This window comes from Marmota flaviventris, chromosome 8 (genome assembly GCF_047511675.1).
Source record: "Marmota flaviventris isolate mMarFla1 chromosome 8, mMarFla1.hap1, whole genome shotgun sequence".
Lineage (NCBI taxonomy): Eukaryota > Metazoa > Chordata > Mammalia > Rodentia > Sciuridae > Marmota > Marmota flaviventris.
Window position 1 is genome coordinate 76,644,748 of NC_092505.1, and position 23,644 is coordinate 76,668,391.

The 23,644-nt window shown below is 35.6% G+C and overlaps 1 protein-coding gene across 4 annotated transcripts; it reads right to left on the reverse strand.

Annotated features, from left to right (window-relative positions):
- Window positions 1-498: 498 nt before the first annotated feature.
- Window positions 499-22,799, reverse strand: Cep97 (centrosomal protein 97). Of its 4 annotated transcripts, XM_071615392.1 has the most exons (12): window positions 22,709-22,799; window positions 20,657-20,799; window positions 19,578-19,736; window positions 18,493-18,594; window positions 15,898-16,011; window positions 15,195-15,361; window positions 12,201-12,365; window positions 11,224-11,357; window positions 10,013-10,781; window positions 6,535-6,610; window positions 4,108-4,785; window positions 499-818 (listed from the first exon to the last, which is right to left on the reverse strand). In XM_071615392.1, the coding sequence occupies exons 1-12, from the start codon at window positions 22,749-22,751 to the stop codon at window positions 780-782; spliced, it is 2,589 nt and encodes an 862-aa protein (XP_071471493.1). In that variant the 5' UTR covers window positions 22,752-22,799; the 3' UTR covers window positions 499-779. The 4 variants fall into 4 exon arrangements, with proteins under 4 accessions (XP_071471493.1, XP_071471494.1, XP_071471495.1 ...); XM_071615393.1 differs by lacking the exon at window positions 20,657-20,799; XM_071615394.1 differs by lacking the exon at window positions 4,108-4,785.
- Between the last annotated feature and the right edge of the window lie 845 nt (window positions 22,800-23,644).

A 23,644-nucleotide genomic window follows, 5' to 3' on the forward strand; every position in this document is an offset into this window, starting at 1 on the left:
CTGTACCCGCTTGCCTGCAGCTATGTCAACCCGGATGTGATTTTTAACTTTAAATATCCTAAAATGCTCAGGCTTGGGGCTGTTCCTTGCAGAGACAGTTATGGGTCCTACAAAGAGCAGTCACCAGCTGGCCAGCTAAATAAAGATTCTTCAATTTGGACAAAACTGGGACTTGATGTGTTTTCTAAGTGACCTGCCCCACAACATTTGAAGGCCCTGGGTTCAATCCTCAGCACCACATAAAAATAAATAAATAAAAATAAAGGTATTGTGTCCATCTACAATTAAAAAAAATTAAGAAAAATAAAATATTTAGATGCCTATATTCCCAGCTACTCCAGAGGCTGAAGCAGGATGATCACTTAAGCCCAGGAGTTAAAGGACAACTGGGAATATAGCAAGACCCTTCTCAAAACAAAAAAAGTTTAGAATGTTCCTTACAGACCCTTTCTGTTTCACTTCAGAATAAGTGTTCATACATATTTAAAATTTAAAACATTAGAGTATAATAAATACCTTTTAATAAGGGGTGTGGCAAAATAAAATACACATTAAACAATGAATTCTCTTTTTATGAATGGGAAATTGATCAGACTCATTTATATTATTCATATCATAAATCCAATTTGAAAACTTTGCACAAAGAAACATACCACAGGAAATAATATAACATATAAAGCCTTATCTTCTGAAAATCTTTACAAAAAGTAGAACTTGGCTGGCACAGCACTGCATGTCTGCAATCTCAGTGACTAAGAAGGCTGTGGCAGGAGGATCAATCACAAGTTTGAGGTCAGCCTGGGCAACTTAGCAAGATCCTGTCTCAAAATAAAATATGAAAAGGACTAGAGATAACATTCACAAGATTCACAATCCTCAGTATCAAAAAAAAAAAAAAAAAAAGAACGAACTAGATCTCTTTTAGTAGATAACAGAAAAATACATTGATGGTATTTATATATTTAAAACAACCCAAAACAAAGAAAAAACACACTCAAGAATGGCACTCACATTATTAAAAAATAGTTATTTACATTTATACAAACAATTGTGTAGCTAAACACCTTTCTAAAATATGCGTATTGTGATGTCTTCTATAATTAAACTTATGAAAGCAAACTAATTGAACATCATCAACTGTCATGATTAAAGCTTTCTGAACCACCAGGAGAATTAAAATTATAAAACTGTTGTTCTGTAAAACTGAAGATAAAATAAGATCAAATTCAGCCTTTTATGAGAAAATCTTATGTATTATATAAATATACATTACTAAGGCTCTTCCAAAAATCAAGAGAACTAATGTGAATTAAATTAGTACAACTGAACAAAACCTCTCTGGTTTAGAAAAGTGGCAAATGACCATGTTGAAAGCTCAACTTCACAAATTTTACCAGACCTATTCCCTCTTCAGTCAAGATAATGAATACATCATAAGAGTTAAAACCAAATATCTTAGATATTCAAATTACATTATAAACCCATCAAAATGTATTAAGTCTATATTAAGTGCTATTTTGTATTTTATTTAGAAACAGAGTCTCACTAAACTCATATGTTTTCCTACATTCTAATTTACATTATTTTCATTCTATCTACATTCAACATACTCTGTCTAGTTAAGAGAGTTGGCTGTTTAATTTTCTTGTACTTCTAAATGCTAGAAAAAGTAAAACACAAAGAAGAATATTAAAAATTATTATAATTTGCCAAATTTATTATAATGAATGCTGAATAATATTTATGGGCTAGAAAAACAAACCAAAGGCAAAAAAGAAAATCCTGGTGACATGCTGATGATAAAATAAATTTAGCTGTATTTGCCCTTACTTAACAAAAGAAAAGAGAAAAAAAGATGTTAGCAGAAACCTACTTAAGTAATACTGAAGCATGACATTTCAGAAGCTTTCTGAAAAATCAACATACCATGAAGCAGTATTTTGGTAAAAGTGCAGTGCAAATTGGTTTTTCTAGTTAAGTATGTGCAGCAAAGGAGGCACTTTACAAATAGAAAAATATGATATATTTAAGAAGAAATTAAAATTCATTCATAAAATTCATCCATAAAAGATAATAAGCATTATTCAAAAAGTAAAAATTCAATTTTTATTTAACATGCAGTCAATGTTACACATGCTTCATAGGGAAAAAAAATCCTTTTGAAGATAAGATTGCTGTTTTGCATATAAGAAACAGAAAACAATTCCTTTTCAAGGAATTCTAGATTTCAGAAAATGAAATCCAAGCTTTCTCAACCTGCGTTTATTTATAAACTGAGAAAAATACATCTGACTATACTAGACAAATGTTTCTAACTATCAACAAACTATAGCATGTGATCTTCAACTTTATTAATACTTTTTTTTTTTTTTTTTTTTTTGGTACCAGGGACTGAACTCAGGGACAATCAAACACTGACCTACATGCAAAGTGCTATTTTGTATTTTATTTAGAAACAGAGTCTCACTAAGTTTCTTATCAACTCGCTTTTGCTGAGGCTGGCTTTGAACTTGAGAGTCTCCTGTCTCAGCCTCCTGAGCTGCTGGGTTATAGGCATGCGCCACTACACCCAGTTCAACTTTATTCTTGAAGGATCAGAAGTTTTTATTTCATATAATTTCAAAGAAGAGGATCTAATGGCTCTAAAGAGAATTATGAATACATATTTAGCACCTAAACTTAGAGAACACTCAAGAGTTATCATAGTGTTAAATAGGTACATGTCCATAGTTTAAGGGAAATTAGATATGTGTTATTCAATAATATTAGAATGTGCTAAAAGAGTAAAATACTAAGCTTCCAAAAAATTATCCTTGATTTACAGATGTACCTACCTACAACATTAAAACACAGTCTTAAGTCTTCCTGAAGTTACATACATATATTGTTTTAAATAACTAAAGTGAGGTGAGGTTTATTTTTTCTTAACCACCATTATCTTTCAAATGTGGCACTTTTTTTCAAAGAGTAGACAGAAAATAAATCTTTAAAAAAAAAAAATCATTCACATTCGACCACTAATCTTATTTTAAATATTCTTCACTATAGGGCAGAGGTCAAAAGTGAAATGAATGGCCTTGGAACCTCTGTTGAAATACATAAAGAACGATAAGCAGGAACAGAGATGAACATACATTAATTTCTGGCAATGTAATGGCACATTAATTCTCAATCAGCAGGGTAAAAAAGCACTTGATGAAAAGATAAATGTTTTCAGTGACATCATTAATAAGTAAATGGAGCTTAGTATCTCCTTTCTTCATATCAAAAAGAAATATTTTTAGGTTACCTCTCTTAAGTATGCTTGATTTTAATCCCGGATGGAACACTTTACTTTATATGTTAAAACTCATGCATGACATAAACTACAATTTTTCATGAGACAATTTAGTCATTCCCACTAAGAATCCTATAATCTTGAGGATGGGAGATAGCTCAGTGATAGAGCTCATGCTTAGCATGCTTGGAGCCCTGGGTTCAAACTAAAACAAAACAAAAATAAGTATCCTATAATCTTACTTTCTTTTTCTAAATTTGCTTATAAGAAGGCTTTTTTTGACTCAAAAAGAAAAGGTCTTAGGAAACATGTTCTTATTCTAAGTAGACTGGCAAATTTCAATAGTTCACAGCCCTCACAGTTATCATTTATATTGATATAAATTGATAATAAAATATTGTTTAATATATAATTAATTTCCCCAGAACAAAAGAACCAAAATTCTATTTATCATTAAGGTAAATTTTTCAATTTTCTTTAGAAAATTCTAATTTATTTTTGAAAGGAAACAATTACATAAATGAAACATTGTTAATTCAATTGTTAAGAAATAAAGTGCATATAGCTTTCAATATAAATATTGTTTGGTACATTATAGATATATAAAGCTAGCAAATCAAATTAAGACTCAGCTTAGTACCTAGAATCTGAAAAGTGAGTCAAGAATACAAATTTTATATAAATAGTAACAAAATGGATAGAGGTTGCTCTCCTTCAAAAAAAGGAAAAAAAAAAAAAAAAAAAAAGGTAACTGAGAACATTAAGAAAATGTTGGATTTCTGCTTCCCTAGAAGCCAGACATGCTACACAATAACGTCAACATGCAATACCTGAAATGTGGAATCACATTCTGGCTGCTGTTCTTGGACTTCTGCATTTAATTTATAATTCTCTGGCGTCTGGCTGACTTCATTTTGCAAAGTAGGAGATACACCATAAGTCTCACCTATGGAAGCACTGTCAGACAAAGCATCTAACTTTTCCAAAGAACAAGCTATGTGGAGCTTACTATCTCCTGTCCCTTCATCAAAATTTGTCCTCTCAGCAGCATCTTCTAGCTGTTGAACTGAAGTTAAATATTGTTCAAGCAGATTATTATCCTGCTCATCATTTGAGCTTTCCTTACTCCAGTCACCACAATCTTCACTAACATCCCCTACATCTGGCTCTTTGCCATATTTGACTGTATCAGTGGAATTCCCCATTGTGGAGCTTTCACTGCCTTCTGTGGAACTTTTCTCAAAATCCAAAGAATCCTGCAAATGGTGAACTTGTTCTGTTAGGGAGGAATGAAAACCAGAGTCTGGAAATTCTGGTAAAGATTTCTCTTGACGAACTTCATCATGTGCAATGAACCAATCAGAATTTGAATCAGAAGAAGGCTCATGACTTTGGGTGAATAATGGAGGTTTAGATGGTACCAGAATGCTTGATATAGGAGGAACATCAGTATGCCAGGAAATTAAATGCTGATCCACTGTCTTTTGCCAAGCTTGTAGAGACCTTACCTATAAACCAGAGAGTACAGTTTTATATAAGATAAAAATCATGCTAGTTTGGGGGCTTGGGTTGTGGCTCCGTGGTAGAGTGCTTGCTTAGCATGTGTGAGGCCCTGGGTTCAATCCTTAGCACCACATATAAGTAAATAAAATAAAGGTATTGTCTCCATCTACAACTAAAAAAAAATTTAAATCACGCTAGTTTTAAAACAGTTCTCTGAGCTTTTATTTCCAGCAGTTATGAAGGTTGGTAAATAGCAGAACTGGAATTTTAAAAACTACCCGACCCCACATAGCAGCCCTAGCCTTAACGAAGCTAGCACAAGTAGAACATGTCCTTGGTAACAAGAGGCCCTCACCAGGACAGTGTGAATGGGCCAAGCAGTTTTCTTGCTTCTACCAGAAAAACAAGAAGCACAACAGTACCTGTCTAGCTGAAAAAGGGTTCAATAATGTACAAAATATACATCAAGAATTATTCAATAAGACAGGTTAGATCCTATTTGTTTAAGTAGATCCTTTAACATAATTCTCATTTTAGATATCAATATAGTCATGTTTTAAATTATTATCTAAAAATACAGTATATGTAACTTCCTAAAATGCCGAAAAATATCCCAAATTCTTGATAATAGGACCTATACTTTTTTTGTTGGCATGGTATTGAACCCAGGGGCACTTAACCATTGAGTCACATCCCCAGCCCTTTTTTTTAATATTTTATATTGAAACAGGTTCTTGCTAAGTCCTTAGGGCCTTATTAAGTTGGTTATCTTGAACTTGTGATCCTCCTGCCTTAGCCTCCCAAGTTACAAGTTTGAGGTCAGTCTCAATAACTTGGTGAGGCCCTAAGTGACTTTTTAAATTTTTGTTCTTTTTAGGTATACATGATAATACAATATATTTTGACATATTATATATACATGGAGTATAACTTCCCATTCTTGTGGTGGAACATGATGTGGAGTTATACTGGTCGTGTATTCATATATGAACATAGGAAAATTATGTCTAATTCATTCTACTGTCTTTCCTATTCTCATCCTTCCTCCCTTCCCTTTCTTCTCCTTAGTCTGATCCAATGAACTTCTATTCTTCCCTCTCCCACCCTTATTGTATGTTAGCATCTTATACCAAGAACATTTGGCCTTAGGTTTTGTGGGACTGGCTTATTTCACTTAGCAGAATAGCCTCCTGTTCCATTCATTTACTGGCAAATGCCATAATTTCATTTTTCTTTATGATTGAGTATTATTCCATTGTGTGTATATATATATCACATTTTCTTTATCCATTTTCTGTTGAAGAATACCTAGGTTGGTTCCATAGCTTAGCTATTATGAATTGAGCTATAAACATTGATGTGACTGTGTCACTATAGTACTAAGCAACTTATTGAGACCCTGTCTCCAAAAATAAAAAGGCCTGGGGTTGTGACTCAGCAGGAAATTAAACGCTGAGTCACAACCCCAGCATTTAATTTAAATTAAACACCTCTGGCTTCAATCCCTGTACAAAAACAAACAAAAGGAACAAAACTACATACACCCTTAACTGAGAAAAAGTGGTTAGGCGTGGGGATACAGCAGAGTGGTAGCATGTGTAAAAAGCCCTGGGTTTGATCCCCAGCACCACAAAAATAAACAAATAAACAGAGAAAAAGAAAAAAGAAAAAAAAAGGGTACTTAATATACATGATTATTCTATAGTTGTTTCAATGAATCTAGTATTCTTTCTTAACAATAAAAGGGGGTTTACCTGGTTCCAAAGGAATTTGACAGCCTCTTCTTGCACGATTTTTTTAACATGTTCTTCATCTCTTTCTTTTCTTAATCTACAATAATTCAAAATACATTTTTGATCAAGGAAGGCTGCTTTGACCTGTACTACCTAATATAACTACAGTATAAACACATGCAGTATAAAGACATTAATAAATCTAATAATTCTCTCCTACTTTTAGAATATCTAAACTGACACCTTAGTTTTAAACTATGACTCAAAGTAAAAACTAAATAAGATGTGATTGAAATTCAGATATTCTTCTATAAACTATTGTCTATTATAAAAAATTTAAAAATAAAATATCAAATGGCTCTTTATCTGCCTTCAATTTCCCAGCCAAATACATTAAGGGGGTGGAGGTGCAGAAAGGACTGGTTATACAAAACATCCAAAAAGTTAAGGCTCACACTTAAACACTTATGATCACACCTTGAAATACCCTCATCTAAGACTAGCAGGATTAATCCCATCAAACTTCACTTTCCTGTTTGCCCTATTCCCTGACATATCCTCTGAGATCTATCACTCCTCTTATTTATTAAGAAGTCTTAGCTCTGGTCTCACTGCTGCCATCTCCATAATTTTGTCACAAACCCTCACTGCTGCCATTTCCATACCAAACCAAGATTCCCTCAGTTATCCAACTGTCACTACCATTTTGACCCAAACTTTTTTTTTTTTTTTTTTTTTCCCAGAGCTGAGGATCAAACCCAGGGTCTTATGCATGTCAGGCAAGCACTCTCTACCACTGAGCTATGCCGCCAGCCCTTTTCTGAACTTCAGGCCCAATTCTCTACTTTCTCCAGCTCCGTCAAGACATTCTGCTGTGTCAGGTACTTCTGAATTATGATCACAAACTCCCTTTCCACTCAATTTCTCTTTGGATTTTTCCTTGGCCAAAGAAGACCCACTTTTGAGAACGTTATCACTTTCTCAAGTAGAAGCTATTTTTGCCTTCTGTACATCAATGTCAGAAAACTGCTTATCACTGCTGTTTTCAAATGGTTCTTTACCCTCCTTTATTTTTATTTATTTATTTATTTATTTATTTATTTAGGGTATCAGGGATTGAACTCAGGGGCACTTTTTTAGAGACAGGGTCTCACTGAGTTGCTTAGCACCTTGCTTTTGCTAAGGCTGGTTTTGAACTCATGATCTTCCTACCTCAGCCTCCGCAGTTGCTGGGTGCATCACAACATCCAGTTCTCATATATTCACTATTAAGATGACTATCTCAAACCTCATATTTCAACCCTTACTTCTCTTCTCATTTTCAAATATTGACCACAACTAATATATTACTAAAAAAGACCACACATCAGACAGGACTTTCCCATCCTCCCACCATCAAACACACCACCTTACATTCTCCTGCTTCTACCTCACGCCACTTCGTCTACTTTTGCACAGGATCCCTTCTTATTGTACTCCAAGAACTTCAATCCTGTGCTTCTCCCTTTTTTCTTCCACACCATCAGCTTTTCCCTCACTGAATTATTCTCATCAACACCTAAATACACTCTGTATTTCCCATCTTTAAAAAAAGAGAATCTTCTTTAACTCCAGATTCTCCTCTAGCAACCACCGACTCTCTTACAGAAACACTTCCTAAGAGTTGGGTATACTCATTCTTTAAACTTCTTACTTCCCATTCACTATCCAACCAATTTCAAACTGGCTTTCATCCTCCTGTACCACTAAAGGTGCTCGTAGGAAAGTCACTGTGTAGCAAAGGCTTAACTCAGCAGGACTGACACATTCAAGCCTGCATATTCCAAAGACAGAACCTGCCCCTGGTTGGCTCCTGGTTGATAACCTCCAATCTAAGCCATTGGAATATCCTGTCTGAAGAGTATCTTTGTATTCATGGAGTCTTGAGTCATAACAGATAGTTTATGCCAATAATGTGATTCCTAGTGAACACCTGTTTTGTTCACGTGGGAACTTAGGCCATAGTGCATCAGTCTGATGTCTAAGGAACCTGATGTCTGAGTAGTTAAGGTCAGACACATGAGCACTCAATCCCTGTTACTGACCCCCAGATAAAAACCCTGGGGACTAGGGTTGTAGCTCAGTGGTAAAGCGCTTACCTAGCATGTGTGAGGCCCTGGGTTTGATCCTCAGCACTACATAGAGATAAATATATAAAATAAAGGTACTGTATCCATCTACAACTACAAAAAAATATATATATATATATAAAAAAAAAAAAAACACTGAACATCAGGACTCAAAATGAGCATACTTGTTTGGCAAGAGTTCGTATGTGTTGTCATACATCATAGCTGTGAGAATTAAGCCCTGTCTGTACAACACAACCAAGAGAACACAAAAGGAAGCTTGTACCTGGCCTGTCCTGCACTCTGCCCTATGTGCCATTTTTCTTTGATGTTTTAATCTGTATGCTTTTGCTGAAATAAACCATAAGCATGAACAAAAGAATATTCCAGAGTTCTGTAAGTACATTAGCAAATCATAACACCTGAGAATAGTCTTAAGGGTCACCAACACAATTACCAACAAGCTCCAACTGCTAAATCTACTGTCTAGTTCTCTCTCCTTCCTAAGGCACTTTTCATCTTTCCTAAAACACCTTCCTCCTGTGGAATTGGACACTTATTCTCCTAGTTTTCCTACCACACAGGTTGTCCCTTCTCAGTTTCCTTTGCTGCTTTCTCCTCTTCCATCTGATAATTTGAATAAATATTGCTAGCTGCAATGCTAATTAAATCCTAATCTTCTTGGGTTGGTAGTCAGTAAATCATATGAGCCATGGAATTAAGAAATAATTCCCGGGCTGGGACTGTAGCTCAATGGTAGAGTGCTCACCTTGCACACATGAGGCACTGAGTTTGATCCTCAGCACCACATAAAAATAAAATAAAGGTATTGTGTCTACCTACATCTAAAACATATATGCATATTAAAAAAAGAAATAGACAATATGATTGATGTATGTATATTCCATGTATGTATTATTTATCAAAATGCATTCTACTGTCATGTATGACTAAAAAATAAATAAATAAAAATTTAAAAAAAGAAAGAATTCCTATTGTAACTGCAAAATTTTAGTCCCTTTTAAGTCCCTGCTATTTTCTCTACGTCTATGTCATCTACACTTCCTCATCTTCTCTCTTTTACTTATCCAAATTTGCTATATCATCTGGACCTTTTTATGTTTAGAATTATAGATGCCTTTATAGCTCACATTGATTCAACATTTTGTGATACTGCATCCATGCAGCAATTGCTCTGAAGGGGATAGGGATGCATTTGACAATCTGTACCCTAAAAATGCTTTCAGTATATTCTACAAGACAACCAAGTAAGCTAACAGTGGCTACATGGCATGAAAAGTGTCATGACCAGAACAGCACAGTGTTCAAATGACTTAAGAAACCAATATTTCAAACAGACAAAACAGCACCCAACAAGATTTTTGACCCACCTCCTTACTTCATCAGTCAAGCAGACAATATGCTCCTGCATTCTGCGCAGTCGGATTTCATAACGCACCTCTTTTGCTTGAGGATTGTAGTTCCTGGCATAAAAGCCCCGCCAATAGGCTTGAAGCTTTGTGGCTGCTTCATTCAATTTCTGAAGTGTACATTTATCTTGTCCCAAAGCAACAGATCTTTGGGTTAAAATCCTGCAGGGAAATTTCTCTGAAGTTGTTTGAGACATAGTTTCCTCACTATCTGTCTCTGTATGGGAAACATTTTGTCCAGATGACACACACGTAAGATTTTGGTTATCATCCTTCAAGATAGCACTGATTATTGCTGGCGCAGGACAAGGTAACAACACAGCTTTTTCATTTATCTCTGAACTGATCTTACTTTTCAGCATCTGAACAGAATCCTCATTTGAAACCCATAAAGCCTTTTCCTCTTCCTTATCCAAATCTTGATTTTCCAGCTCCTTCACAGATTCATTTGCAACACCAACATCTTCAAGACCCAGGTTAATGCCCTGCAGCCTCAGCTCAACTGTAGGTGATACTGGAGATAGTCCTGATGCAACTGGCATAAAAGTAGACTCTGAAGAGAGAAGACTACAGTTTAACTTGTCTTCATCTGTTTGTATGTCTTCCAGGTGAAGGTCATTTCGAGAATATCTTGTAGTGTGTGTAGAGGCTGGAAAGCTATTCTTAACAGCATATAATTGATCATCATTACTGCTTATCCCAACCCAAGAATTCACTTGGATGACAGGTTCTAGAAGAATCAACAGAGTATCATTTAAATAATTAAATTGTTTTGTTAGTTGTATGCTTTTAATGAAATCTATTCCTTGAAATATAATAAAATACAATAAAATGCCTTCAGTGATTTTCTCCAATATACCTAAAACATCAAACCAAACATTTTTAAGAATATGAATTTTTGTAATAATCATAATACTCAATCCCTCAAGTCCATACAAAAGGCTAATAGTCCTTGAAATGTTTTTTTAAAATTAGATGCAATAATTATAATGTACATACACACACACACACACACACACACACACACACACACATACATTTATAAAATAGCAGATCCAAATGATCAGTGAAGTTAAACAAGAAATTATAAAATATGTACTTATTCTATATTACAATACCAAATAAATCAAATGACCTGAAGAAAAGTGAATAGAAATAAATTAATTTCTTACCACTTTCCTGGACTATCTGGCAATCTTGAACAGGGCTTGAATGCTCAGGTACAAGGGGTACCCTTGTTTCAATAGGAGCAAGAGGAGACATCTCTTCATTTTGGCTTTGGTTCATCAACTGTCTCTGGTGAAACCTAAAAATCAAAACATCTGATGTTACCAGCATAAAACAAAAGAGAAAGCTCTTATTCTTCCTAGGTAACAATGTCAAAAAGGTAGAAGTTTACAAGTTTACAAAGCAGGAACCATTAATCACTGGCAAATTATAGTCTTATTTGGAAACACTACAAAAAAAAAGTTAAAACATTTTTAAATTCCATAGACAGCCTCATATACACATGTATACACATACAGAAATATTTAAATACAGGATCTCTGATAAACAAAGTAACCACTAAATGCTTCTAGTTACACTTCTTTTTTTTTTTTTAAGACAGAGTGAGAGAGAGAATTTTTAATATTTATTTTTTAGTTTTCGGTGGACACAACATCTTTGTTTGTATGTGGTGCTGAGGATCGAACCCGGGCCGCACGCATGCCAGGCGAGCACGCTACCGCTTGAGCCATATCCCCAGCCCACACTTCTTTTTTTTATACTTCTTAATATTAGTCTTTAAAAACCTATGACACGCCTACATTAAAAAGTCAAATACATTTTTTTTTGAGGTGCTAGAGATTGAATAAGATAGGCAAGAACTCTACTACACTGAACTATAACCCCCAGGCCCTGACAAGTACATAGTTTTAAAAATTCCATTCCCCCAGCTCATATTGCTTGGCTCCTCCCTCATTAAGGGGAAATTATTGGTAATACAGATACCAAGAGCAAGCTACACTTGTGTGATTCAGAACTACTGCAGTGACAAGGGGCATAAGTGCCTGGAGATATAGGCCAAAAACACTGGCTTAACCATACAAAAGACTTAGAGGTATTTTCACTTGTGAATTCATCAACTGCCACAAATAAATGGGTTTACCTCTGCTTACTCAGAATCTTCTCTAGTTTGGCATCCTCTGCAGTTTGAAGACCCAGTGTAGAAGTGAGAGGGCAGACTGTAGCTAGATACTGAACAAGCTGGATATGCTGGCCAGGCCGATATGCTCTCCCCTTGCCTTGACTATATAGCCACTCAGCTTTTAAACTGGAATTGAAAGAAATAAAGAAGAGAGGATGACACTGGGGTGTTCAAAATACATTGTTAAGCAACAATGACATTCCTTCTTAATTAACCTTTATAAAGCCATTGGCTATTTTTCATAAATCCATTCAAGTTTTAAAAAAATCTATGCTCTGACTCATTTCTCTTACTCTAATAATGTTTTAAAGCTTTATTCTTACTTAGAGGATTTTCCATAGGTTGAATTAATGACTCCAAATATTTTTAAATTATTTGCAAAGAAGCAATCAGTATTTTCTCCATTCATCTTATCAAACTGAAGTACTTCTGTACATTAACAACATTTAAATCCATTAGTTCATAATGACAATTTTTAAAATAAAAAACTAGTCATAGAGAATGCCAGTAAATCACCAACTCATTTTCTAAAAATGGTAAATAAAGGCAAGAATTAAATATCATTTCTTATACAAACTATACCAATGGGTAACCTAGATTCTTCATAATAAAAAACTGAATGATAGAATTAGAATTTTACAACTGTTAATCAATTAATTGTTTTAGGCTTTGATCAGAATCATGAGAGACAACCAGACACTGGATGTCACCCAATAGAGGACACAAAGCGGTAGTCTTACCTTAAAAAACAAAACAAAACAAAACAAAAAAACCCTGAACCTGATCAAATCTTCATATCCCAGTTACCAATTTTCAGGTAGTACAGAAGAGAGAAGAACATGTTAAAGACATAGGAAATAACCATACCCAGCAAAATGAGCAGACAGTGGGAAAACTTTTTAGGCCAAATAATTCAATTTCTTCAACAACCAAGAAAAAAAAACAAAGATAGATTTAAGGGATTAAGGGAGTCATCCTGGACATCCAGTCAAGTCAAGCCTTCAGATGATTCTAGTCCCATGTGATGTGACTGCAGGGACACATGATCCCAAGTGAAAACCACCCAATCAGCACAATCAATCTATGGAGCATGTAATAATAATAAATTGAGCTGGGGTTGGGCCTCAGTGGTAGAGTACTTACCTAGCAAGGGTGAGGCACTAGGTTCAATTCTCAGCACTGCATGTAAATAAATAAAGGCCCATCGAAAACTAAAAAAGTGTTTTAAAAAACAAATAAAATTGATATTTTAAGACACTAAAAAAATAAATTTAAGAGCAATATCAACCAATTGCAAAACATGGCCTTATTTGAATCTTATTTCAAAAAAAGTCCATTTTAAAAAATAGAAAAACTATTAGAAATGTAAGCTCTGACTGAATATCTGTAATTACAAAATTATCCTTAATTATTTGAGATGTAATATTAGTTTTGTGATTACCACTTTAAAAGCTCTTTTAGAGAAAAATACTGAAATATTCACAGATGAAATGATATGTAAACTGAGATTTCCTTCAAAATAATACAGAAAAAGGGAGAGTAAATGAAGGTACATAAAGGAAACCAGGTTGGCCATGTTGAAATTGGGCTATTATGGAAGGTCATTATCTCTGTCCACCTTACCAGATATAAAAATGCTTCTCAGATATGAAAACGCTGCCACTATAGAAAAATGCAATAATTATATCTTCTTTCTCCTAAAGGAAGAGCCACAGAAGATAATTCAAGTAAGCCTATATTTTAATTTTAGAACCAATCAGTTTGAAACAAAATAAGGTTTCTTCTCAGAGCAACACTAATTTCAGGAAAAAGGAAAATCCACCCATTTTGTAAGCAAACTAGACCTAACATATATCTTTTAATCTGTACCAGCATCACCACTATTTAGTTCCTGGATGCCATTCCTCACTGTTCCCTACTCTATCCAGCAACTACATGACATTTCAAGAAGGAAATTTCATTACAATATGCCACTCATCCTCTATGAGGAAACCCCTCGAGTAACCTATCTGTAGTACAGAGGATTTTAAAAAGTGAGGGAGAATGTGAGTGCTATGTTCATGAATGCATGTGTGTATGTACTAAGAGCAAAGAATGAAATGAGGCATGGTAAAAAGAGTAACTTTCATCTCATCCCCTCTAATTCCCTGACTCTTGTCCACATCCTATTTCCTTAACTCTTCTAAATTGTTGATTCTACTGATCTTGTACCAGTATCCAGAAGATTCCACTTGTCAGGGTCCCAGTCCAAGCCACAGAGAGGATCAATGATCCAGAGAGGGGGAAGTTCCAGTTCTGTCAGTTCTCAGGTATGAGAAGGGAAAGACCAATTGGTATGTCTGCTACTAGTTCCAAATTGGAACTGTCTGCATGAATTATAAAAGGTAATTGGGTTCTAATTTTATTGTTATTTGTTTTGTTTTGTTGTTTGTTGTTGTTGTTGTTGGGGGGGGGGCGGTGTGAGTATGTGTTGCTAGGGACAAACCCAGGGCCCTGTGCATGGTAAATAAGCACTCTACCACTAAGCTACACCACTAGCCCTAAGTTCTAAGATATTATCATTAATATTTCCCTTAATTACATAATAGGTTATAAGCTTTTGTGGGATTGATCAAAGATGCTCCACAATATCTATAATCTCTTATCTATGCAAAACTGTTTCAAGTTCCAAACAACTTATTAACAAAAGAACTCTTCAAAATTAAATTATTATAAGGTTGGGCACTAAGTTAGACTCACTACCCACAACTTCTGGGGCTCACATTTTCTTCTTGCTCTTATGCAGAAGGGAGAGACAATCCTAAATAATCAGCATATAGCCTGCTATGTGATTGCAGTAATGCTCTTAATTTCTAAACTAACATTTTCAGAAATATCCAATTTATTAATCTGTAATACATTAGAAATCTTTTTGGTCTTCCATGATTTATGTGATGTTAAAGAGGTCATGTTCACCTTTCCTTCTGAGAAATCACGTATCCATCTAGGACTCTCAGATTTAAGCACCAGCTGACAATATATGGCCGATAGTCAAACCCGGGAATGGACGGTGTTGCCATCACACAAGGATTGTTCATGATCGACAACTGCTCCAGTTCAGTTAAAGATGCCAAAAAAGAGATCTGGAACAAAGGATATATTTGTTGAACAAAATGGACTATTCAGTGTCAAGCACGGGGTTTCCGCTGATTACACATCTTTGGCAGCATTTTAGAATTTAACAATTTACCTCTTGTTCTGAAAAGCAATAAGTAATACTCTTTCATTAGCAACAGACTTCCAAAATCCCAACAATATGACCATTTGTCCTTGCTGCACAGATTCCCTTAAAAAGTATCAGCACTATTTCCTAGGAGAGAGACTCCTATTTTGAAAACATAGGGTGCCTTAGTAATCCTTGAAATGTAGATGTCTCACTATCACCAATCACTTCCCAATGTGATAGCTGCAATATAATAAATGAAATTAAACCTTAATGTGTGACTTACATCCAGAAAAAGTGGGGGGAAAAAATAACGATTATCTAGAGCCAAGTGTTTCGTCTTGATGGATTTTCTTCTAAGATGCTCACAGTCTAAAAGTGAGCTCACTAACCTCTCCAATGCATCTCCTGGACCTTCCAATATCCTGGATCCCACAGAATATCTTCAAATTTTACCTCATTTAAGTCCCGGATTTCATTTTCTGCCAAAGACAGTATAGCAAGACTTCTGGGTAGATAAGCAGGTGCCATTCTAAGTGAGGTGATGATGTTTCCATGTAAAAGCAGGGTCTTGAAGGTAAAAACAGTATGAATTACCAATGAATAAAGTACAAATAAATTGTCAGACAACATTAAAATGGCATATGCAAGAATAAAGGAATCTATTTTGTTATACTTGTCATTGCACATAAATCAAGATTATTAATACTTCAAAGGGACCTAGGATATATTCTGATCTAACTTTGTCTTTTCATGACAGCATCTTAAACTCAGGGAAGGTTAAAGACTTGTCCAAGTTAAAGACTTGTCCAAGCATACTGTGAGATTTACCTTATTAAATACAGAGAGCAATTTTGAATACTCTCATTCATTTCCTTCAAAACACCAAAATAGAGGATGAAAAAAGTGAACAAAAAGTCATTAAAACAATCATGCAGGGCTGGGGCTGTAGCTCAGTGACAGAGTGTTTGCCTAGCATGTATGACGCATTGGGTTCAATCCTTAGCACCACATAAAAAAACTAAACAAATAAAGGCATGCTGACCATCCACAAATATAAAAAAATAAAATAAAAAACAAACAAACAGACCAAAAAAAAAAAAAAAAAAAATCAACCAGGCATTAGGGAGTATCTCAGTGATAAAGCACTTGCTTGGCATGCACAAGGCCCGGGATTTAATTCTTAACACAGCAAATAAAATAAAATAGCCCATAGGTTACAACTACACTCTTTTGATAACTAAAAGCTAGAGGAAACCAGGAGCAGTGGTGCATGCTTATGATCCCAGCAACTCAGGAGGCTGAGGCAATATCATTAAATTCAAAACCAGTCTAGGCAACTTAGAAAGGTCCTGCCTCAAAAAATAAAGTAAAATAAAATATAAAAAGTTGCAGATCTAGCTCAGCACTACAGTGCTTCTCTACCATGTCCTAAGCCCTGGGTTTAATCGCCAGTACCACCCACACACACCAAAAAAAAAAAGCTAGAGGAAGGCAGAATGTGCATTTTGCATATGAGGCTGATTCACATTAAGTCAACAACAAACAAGAATAAAAACAAGACTCTGAATATTCAGGATTCTGATCTGGTAATCATGTTTCCATTCCAGAAAAAAACAAAAACAAATTAAAATGTTCAATTATCTTTAGTTCATTTGAATTCTCTTAGTATCTATTAGAGTAGTATCTGTCTACATCAACGTGTTTAGTATAGTTGTTGCTAAAAGTGATTTCTCCCAGCAGCTCCAGAAGCTGAGGCAGGAGGATCCCAAGTTCAAAGCCAGCCTCAGCAAAAGCAAGGTGCTAAGCAATTCAGTGAGACCTTGTCTCTAAAAAAATATAAATAAAATAAGGCTGGGGATGTGGTTTAGTGGTCAACTGCCCCTGAATTCAATCCCTGGTACACCACCCCCCATCCCCCAAAACCAAGTGATTTTTGAAGAAACACAGAGATAAGATATTGCTTCTAAGGTTTAATGAGTTTATTCTGATCTAAGTACTACTATCCAATGAATCAAAAATACAGAAAAGGCCTACATATGTTTTTCGAAGCTGTGATTTCATCTGTTGATTGCATGATACATTACCCTTCATTAAAAAGTACTGTATTCTATGGGCTGGGTTTATAGCTCAGTGGTAGAGCATTTGCCTGGCACATGTGAGGCCCTGGGTTTGATCCTCAGCACCACATAAAAATAAATAAATAAAATAAAGGTATTGTTGTCACTCTACAACTAAATATATTTATTTAAAAAGTGTTCACCTTTTAAAGTAAAGAGAAATTAATTAATTAATTAAATTAAATTAATTGTTAATTAAGTAGCAACTATTAATTAATTGTTAATTAAGTAGCAACTATTACTAAAAAAATAGCAACACTAAGTGTTAAAAAAAAAAAAACAACTAAATTCAGCCAGGCATGATTGTGCACACTTGTAAGTTGCAAGCACCTATTAGCACCAGCTACTTAAGAGGCTAAAGCAGGAGAATCACTTGAGCTCAGGAGCTGCACAACAAAACATAAGACCCCATATCAAACAAACAAACAAAAAAGACTCAAGTTCAGGTTTTGTTACTTTCAACCTTACTAATGTGTTTTTACTATATAACTAAAGCCACTAGCATGTTTGCTGGTTGAGCATGAAGGAAATTCTATCATGTGCACACAATGGTAAATAAGAATCTTAGCTACAATGATCACTTTCACATAAAACAAATCAGTCATAGAAACTAACAACAAAGCCAGGCATAGTGGGGTATTATTATAGTCCCAGCATTTGAAAAACTGAAGTTAAAAGATTGCTTGAGAATTTGGAGACTAGCCTGGGCAACACACTGAGACTCTGTCACAATAAAAAGAAAGAGAGAAGATAGGATAAAAAAGAAAAGAACTATAAAAAACTCCATACTTTATTTTGGTACTCTAATAGAATTCTTATCATAATAAAAACAATCTGTTCTTCATATATGGGAAGCTAATTTGAGGCTAATCAGATGATATTTTCTTGTTATTTTGGATACAATTTCAGAAATGACAGAAAACATGCTTACCTTCAAGGATATTAATTTGGATAAATCACCTATCTGGGGTATATTATTGTCTGATAAATCAAGGTGCTGTAGAGCTGTGCAGCTATTGATTTGTTCCATGGCCTATCACAAGAAAATTATCACATTATTTATTGCACTCAAAATCAAAAATTAAAATTATTCCATAGTTCCTGAAGCTGAAAGAGTTACCTACCATATCTTATTATTATTAGAAGCAGGGCAGCAAAGTTGAACAAGAGAAAGGGGAAGAGTGCTAACAAAATTTAATAAACTATCATGCTATAAATTTCCACTCTCACAATTCCTCTATGAATAGAGGACTAGCAAGCAGTTCATACCATCCTAGATATTTAGTCTGAAAAAACCGTAATAACATGAAAATTAATACAGAGTTTACAAGTTTAGAATGTAGCCAAACAGCCTGGATTTAAATCCTGGCTCTGCAACTTCCTGGATGTATGACTTTAGGCAAGTTATTTAACTTCTCTATGCTTCAATTTCCTCATCTATACAATTGGCATCATAACTATACCTACCTTGTAGGCTGTGGTGAGATTGAATGACCTAAAGCAGATAAAGCACTAGGAGAATAACTAGCATAAATTGTTCAACAAAAGGCAGCTATTACTATCATTTAATCTAGTCCACTGAAAAGTAAGACAAAGAAACACTTATTAACTTATCCAAAATTATACAGTTTCTAAGTAGTGGAAGCAGGACTAGAATCCAGATATCATGACTTTTAAAACAGTATATTCTCCATTGTACCATTAAATATTACTTAACCCTTAATTCAGCAGGACATAAACTCTCTCCTTACCATTGTATTTGTTTGATTGACTTTTTTCCTAAATATAATATGGATTCTTGTTCCCATTTACAAGAATACTGCTTTGTGTGTTTAAAAATGAGATTTTTTAAAACTTTATGTTGACAAACGTTATCCCTGGAGAATGGGAGTAATTTCATTTTTTTAAAACTACTTATTTCTATACTGCTTCAATTTTTCTTTTTTATAGAAAATAGATCTATAATGAAAAAAAAACCTAAAAAACCTAATTACTAAAATAAAATACACAGTTTACCTTGAGATTATTTCCTGCCAAATTCAGCCATTCCAAATGTACTAGTTCCTTTAGCCCTTCCACATAGCCAATACTATTATGAGGCAAATTTAATACTCGCAATTGGGTCAGTTTGGCCACACCCATCATCCGAACAAGCCGATTATTAGCCACTGACAACTGTAGAAAGGAAACATATCATTATTCCCAGGAACAAACAAATATGTGTGTGTGTGTGTGTATGTTTATATGTGTCTATATGTGTATACATGTGTATATTATTTTCACATTACAGTGGTTTAAAACACACAAACCCAATTTGTACCTTTCACATATATCATCTAAATCTATTATTTGCAATATAATTACTGGTTTTTTGTTGTTGTTCCTAAGCAACACAGGTATAACTGAGTGATTAGACCTCCTTCAATCACTAAAGATCTTTTTTTAAAATACTTTTTTTAGTTGTAAATGGACTCAATATCTTTATTTTTATGTGGTGCCAAGGATCAAACCCACTGCCTCACACAAGCAAGGCACGGCTCTACCACTGAGCTACAGCCCCAGCCTCTAAAGATATTTTTAACAAAGCAACAACTTGAGAATGTAAGCCCTGAGTCAAAACCTAGAACATAGACACATGACAGAGACCCAGTAAACATTTCTTGGATGATGAATGGTTGAATAAACTCTTTACTCTCATTATTAGGTAAAAAGTTTATCTTTTTTTAAATTTTTTTTAGTTATTGATAGAACTTTATTTTTATTTATGTATATGTGGTGCTGAGAATCAAACCCAGTGCCTCACACATGCTAAGCAAGCGCTCTACTACTGAGCCACCATCCCAGCCCCTAAAAAGTTTATCTTAACACTGTATTTTACCAACATAAAATGTTTTTTCTCTTTAATAATGCTTCTTTCTCTAGTCCATTCTAAATGTAGCACATACATGTTCATATTCAAAAGAAACTGTCATGTAAAAATTTAAGGCAACATTTACCGCTTTCCAGGCCTGCAGAGTTACTTTTTGTCAGGTTATTTTATTGCTTTATTTTGTTTAATAATAACTTAGTGCTATTTCACGGATAGCAACACCCACCTGTATTAATCGTTTGCATTTCTCTAGATTTTCCAATTTAATAATCTGATTTTTATCCAGAATCAAAGTGTGAATATCAGCTTCACAGGGTAAATTTGAACCTAACTTCTGTAGTCCCTGCCCTGACCAATTGACCACTGATCCTTGAAAAGAGAAGAAAATTTGTTAGAAAACACACAAACAAATATGACAGCTGAGCAGAGGGATGGAATTATACTAATAAAACCTCTATACAAGTTAGAAAAATACTACAGCATAATAAACATCAAAATTTTAAAGCTCCCACTATTGTGCCCCATCCACAAAAATGGAGTCCTAATTAGAATAAGATATATCCTATGCTTGTATAATTTTATCAAAATGGATTCTACTGTCATATATAAGTAAGAAGAATCAATAAAATTTTTTTAAAAATGTAAAGCTAAAGCAATCTTGAGTTCTAAATAACCACAGATTCAATAACTAATTTTTCCTCAGAAATATCAAATTACAACTAGATTTGTGATATTCAAGTTTCTATAATCCTTTGAAATTGTTCACATTTAAGTATGAGCTATTACTTCCATATTTTGTACGTAACAATGGCATTTTTTTATGGAAATAAACGTTTGATAAATATCAATCTGTTTACAACCTAAACAGATTGGGCCTATCTGTAAGTGCCCAAACTATTTGAAAATCAAAGCATAGTTCAGTTAATTCTATAAAATAGAATAATACACTTATTACATTAGTCTGATGCTGAGGAAAGCTCTTTAGGGTAACATAACAGACATTCAGATCCTGGCTCCACCAGTAAACCACTTTGGATAAGCAAGTTTCCGATGTCTCTTGAGCTCACTTTTTCTATTTCTGTAAAATGGGAATTTATCCTATAACACCTGCCTTATAAATGCTGTTACACACACACACAAATGAGGTGAGCAAAGCATTCAGAAAATGGGCTCATAAAAAATCGCTCTATAACCGTTAACTGCTATTATCGTCGGTTAAATTGCCTTGGTGGGCTATGGAGGTGGAGATTTCTTAAGAAAAGCAACCATCAGAAGGCGCGGGGCCAGAGAAACTGCCAATTTCAAATTTCTACCTAGATTAGGACTACTGCGGGAAATAATCAGGCGTGATTGCTCTCCCGGCGGGCCTCAACATTTCCTATTACCTAAAGGCTTTTAGCATGTGAGGGGTCTTGAGCCCCTCTGGGAATGTTGTTGAAAGCTGCATGCTGTCCCAGGAAAGTGCAATCTCCTCACACTATTCCAAGAGATCGACAGACCTCTTAGAACCGTCTACCGACTCCTGCCCCAAGAATTTACGGCTCCCAGACAACCAGTCCCGGGTCTGAGTAGTGGAGACGAGCCTCGATCTCGGTCCAGCCGCGGATCCACAAGGCGGCTACCAGCCTCAGAGCCGTAACCAAAACAAAGGAGCCCAGGTCCGGCACTCCACAGGGGTATCTCCGGGTCACAAAAGCACTTACACCTCGCGCTCTGCTCAGCAACGATCAAACCCGACCCAGGATGCAGAACAAGGGGTAGAGAACTGTGGGCTCTGGATCACCCCTAGATTTTTATCACGGCCAATGGCCATTTCCAAGTGTTCCAAGTCAGTCTACGGAGAAGAGTCTGAGGAAATGTTTCCTGAACGTTCTTGGAACCGAGGGGGAACACGGACGCGTGAAGCAAAACAGATAGATCCTGCCAATTCCTTTTAGGCATTCCGAATTCACAGTAAACGTTTAAGAAAGGTCAGAGCAACCCGAAGCCCACCGCCCAGCCAGGCTTGGGAGCGCGGGACGCGGACGACTGGCGTCGCGAAGGCTCCTGGGGACTGAAGTCCCCAGTACAGCCCTCGCCGCGCCGCTGCGGAGCGGGACAGCACACCGTGACTACAACTCCCAGAAGGCAGCGCGCCTGCGCGTCGCCCACAGCTCCGCATCAAAAGAACAGGTCCAGAACTGCATCTCTAAACCCAGGCTTCTCCTCTCTACCAGGCATCTGTTTAATTAGGCTGGGTGGAGTAAACTTTGGGATTCTGGGGTAGGGATCGCCTTACCTTCTCCGGGAGGCAAAGTCGCATCAGCGCGTGCTACAGCCATACTTGCCGCTTGCTAATAACACCAGGCAACCGTCCTCCAGCCGCTCAGTGGAGCTTGTGGTCTGCAGGAAAGAGCCGGAAACTACAACTCCCAGGATGCACGGCACCCAGACGGCTCAATTGGCTGCCTAATGATGTGAACCCGAGCTAAGATCTGAGCGGTAGTGAGCTCAGGGACCCTAGTCAACTGCCTTATTTGACGGGTAAGCAAATGTCATTGTTAGATGATCGTTTCACACCCTGCCCAAGTGTTTGCGAAATTTGAAGCCTTTATCATAGGATGATTATAAGGATGCTCCTTACTGAGGACCGAATTTGGGAGCTGATTGCTAGAAGTCTCAGTGAAGGCTGCCCCTTCTTGTGACAATTCTGAATAAGTTTAAAGATTTCAATCAACTCAGCCATAGGAATAACTTGGCGATCTTGTTGAGTCAAACGGATGGATACGTTTATATGAAATTTTAGTTAAAAGTGTTTAAAGCATTCCGAAAGAGAAACTGTTATACATTGCTTTTAAGCAGTTGTTCTTGCATAGTTGGCAGAACTTCTGACCTGGGAGTATATTTAATAAGCGTGAGCTCATAATTTTTTTTCCAGATAATTCAAAAGAAGTTTAACATATAGTTTCCAAACTCAGGAATTACATTATCTAATTGAAGGAGAGTAGGCTTACATTTTTTATATACCTATTACATACTAAATGGTGTAATTTTAAGTATGAACTTAATATTTCAGAAAATGGAGAAATAAAGGTAAATTATAATCTTCAGGAATTACTTGATTGGGGAAGCAAAATGGAGCTCTTTACTACTTTAAAACAGTTCAGAAGTAGAAAGTGAAAAGACATTAGCACAGGCTGCATGCAGGTGAAGGGTGCTAAAGAAGTTGTGCTCA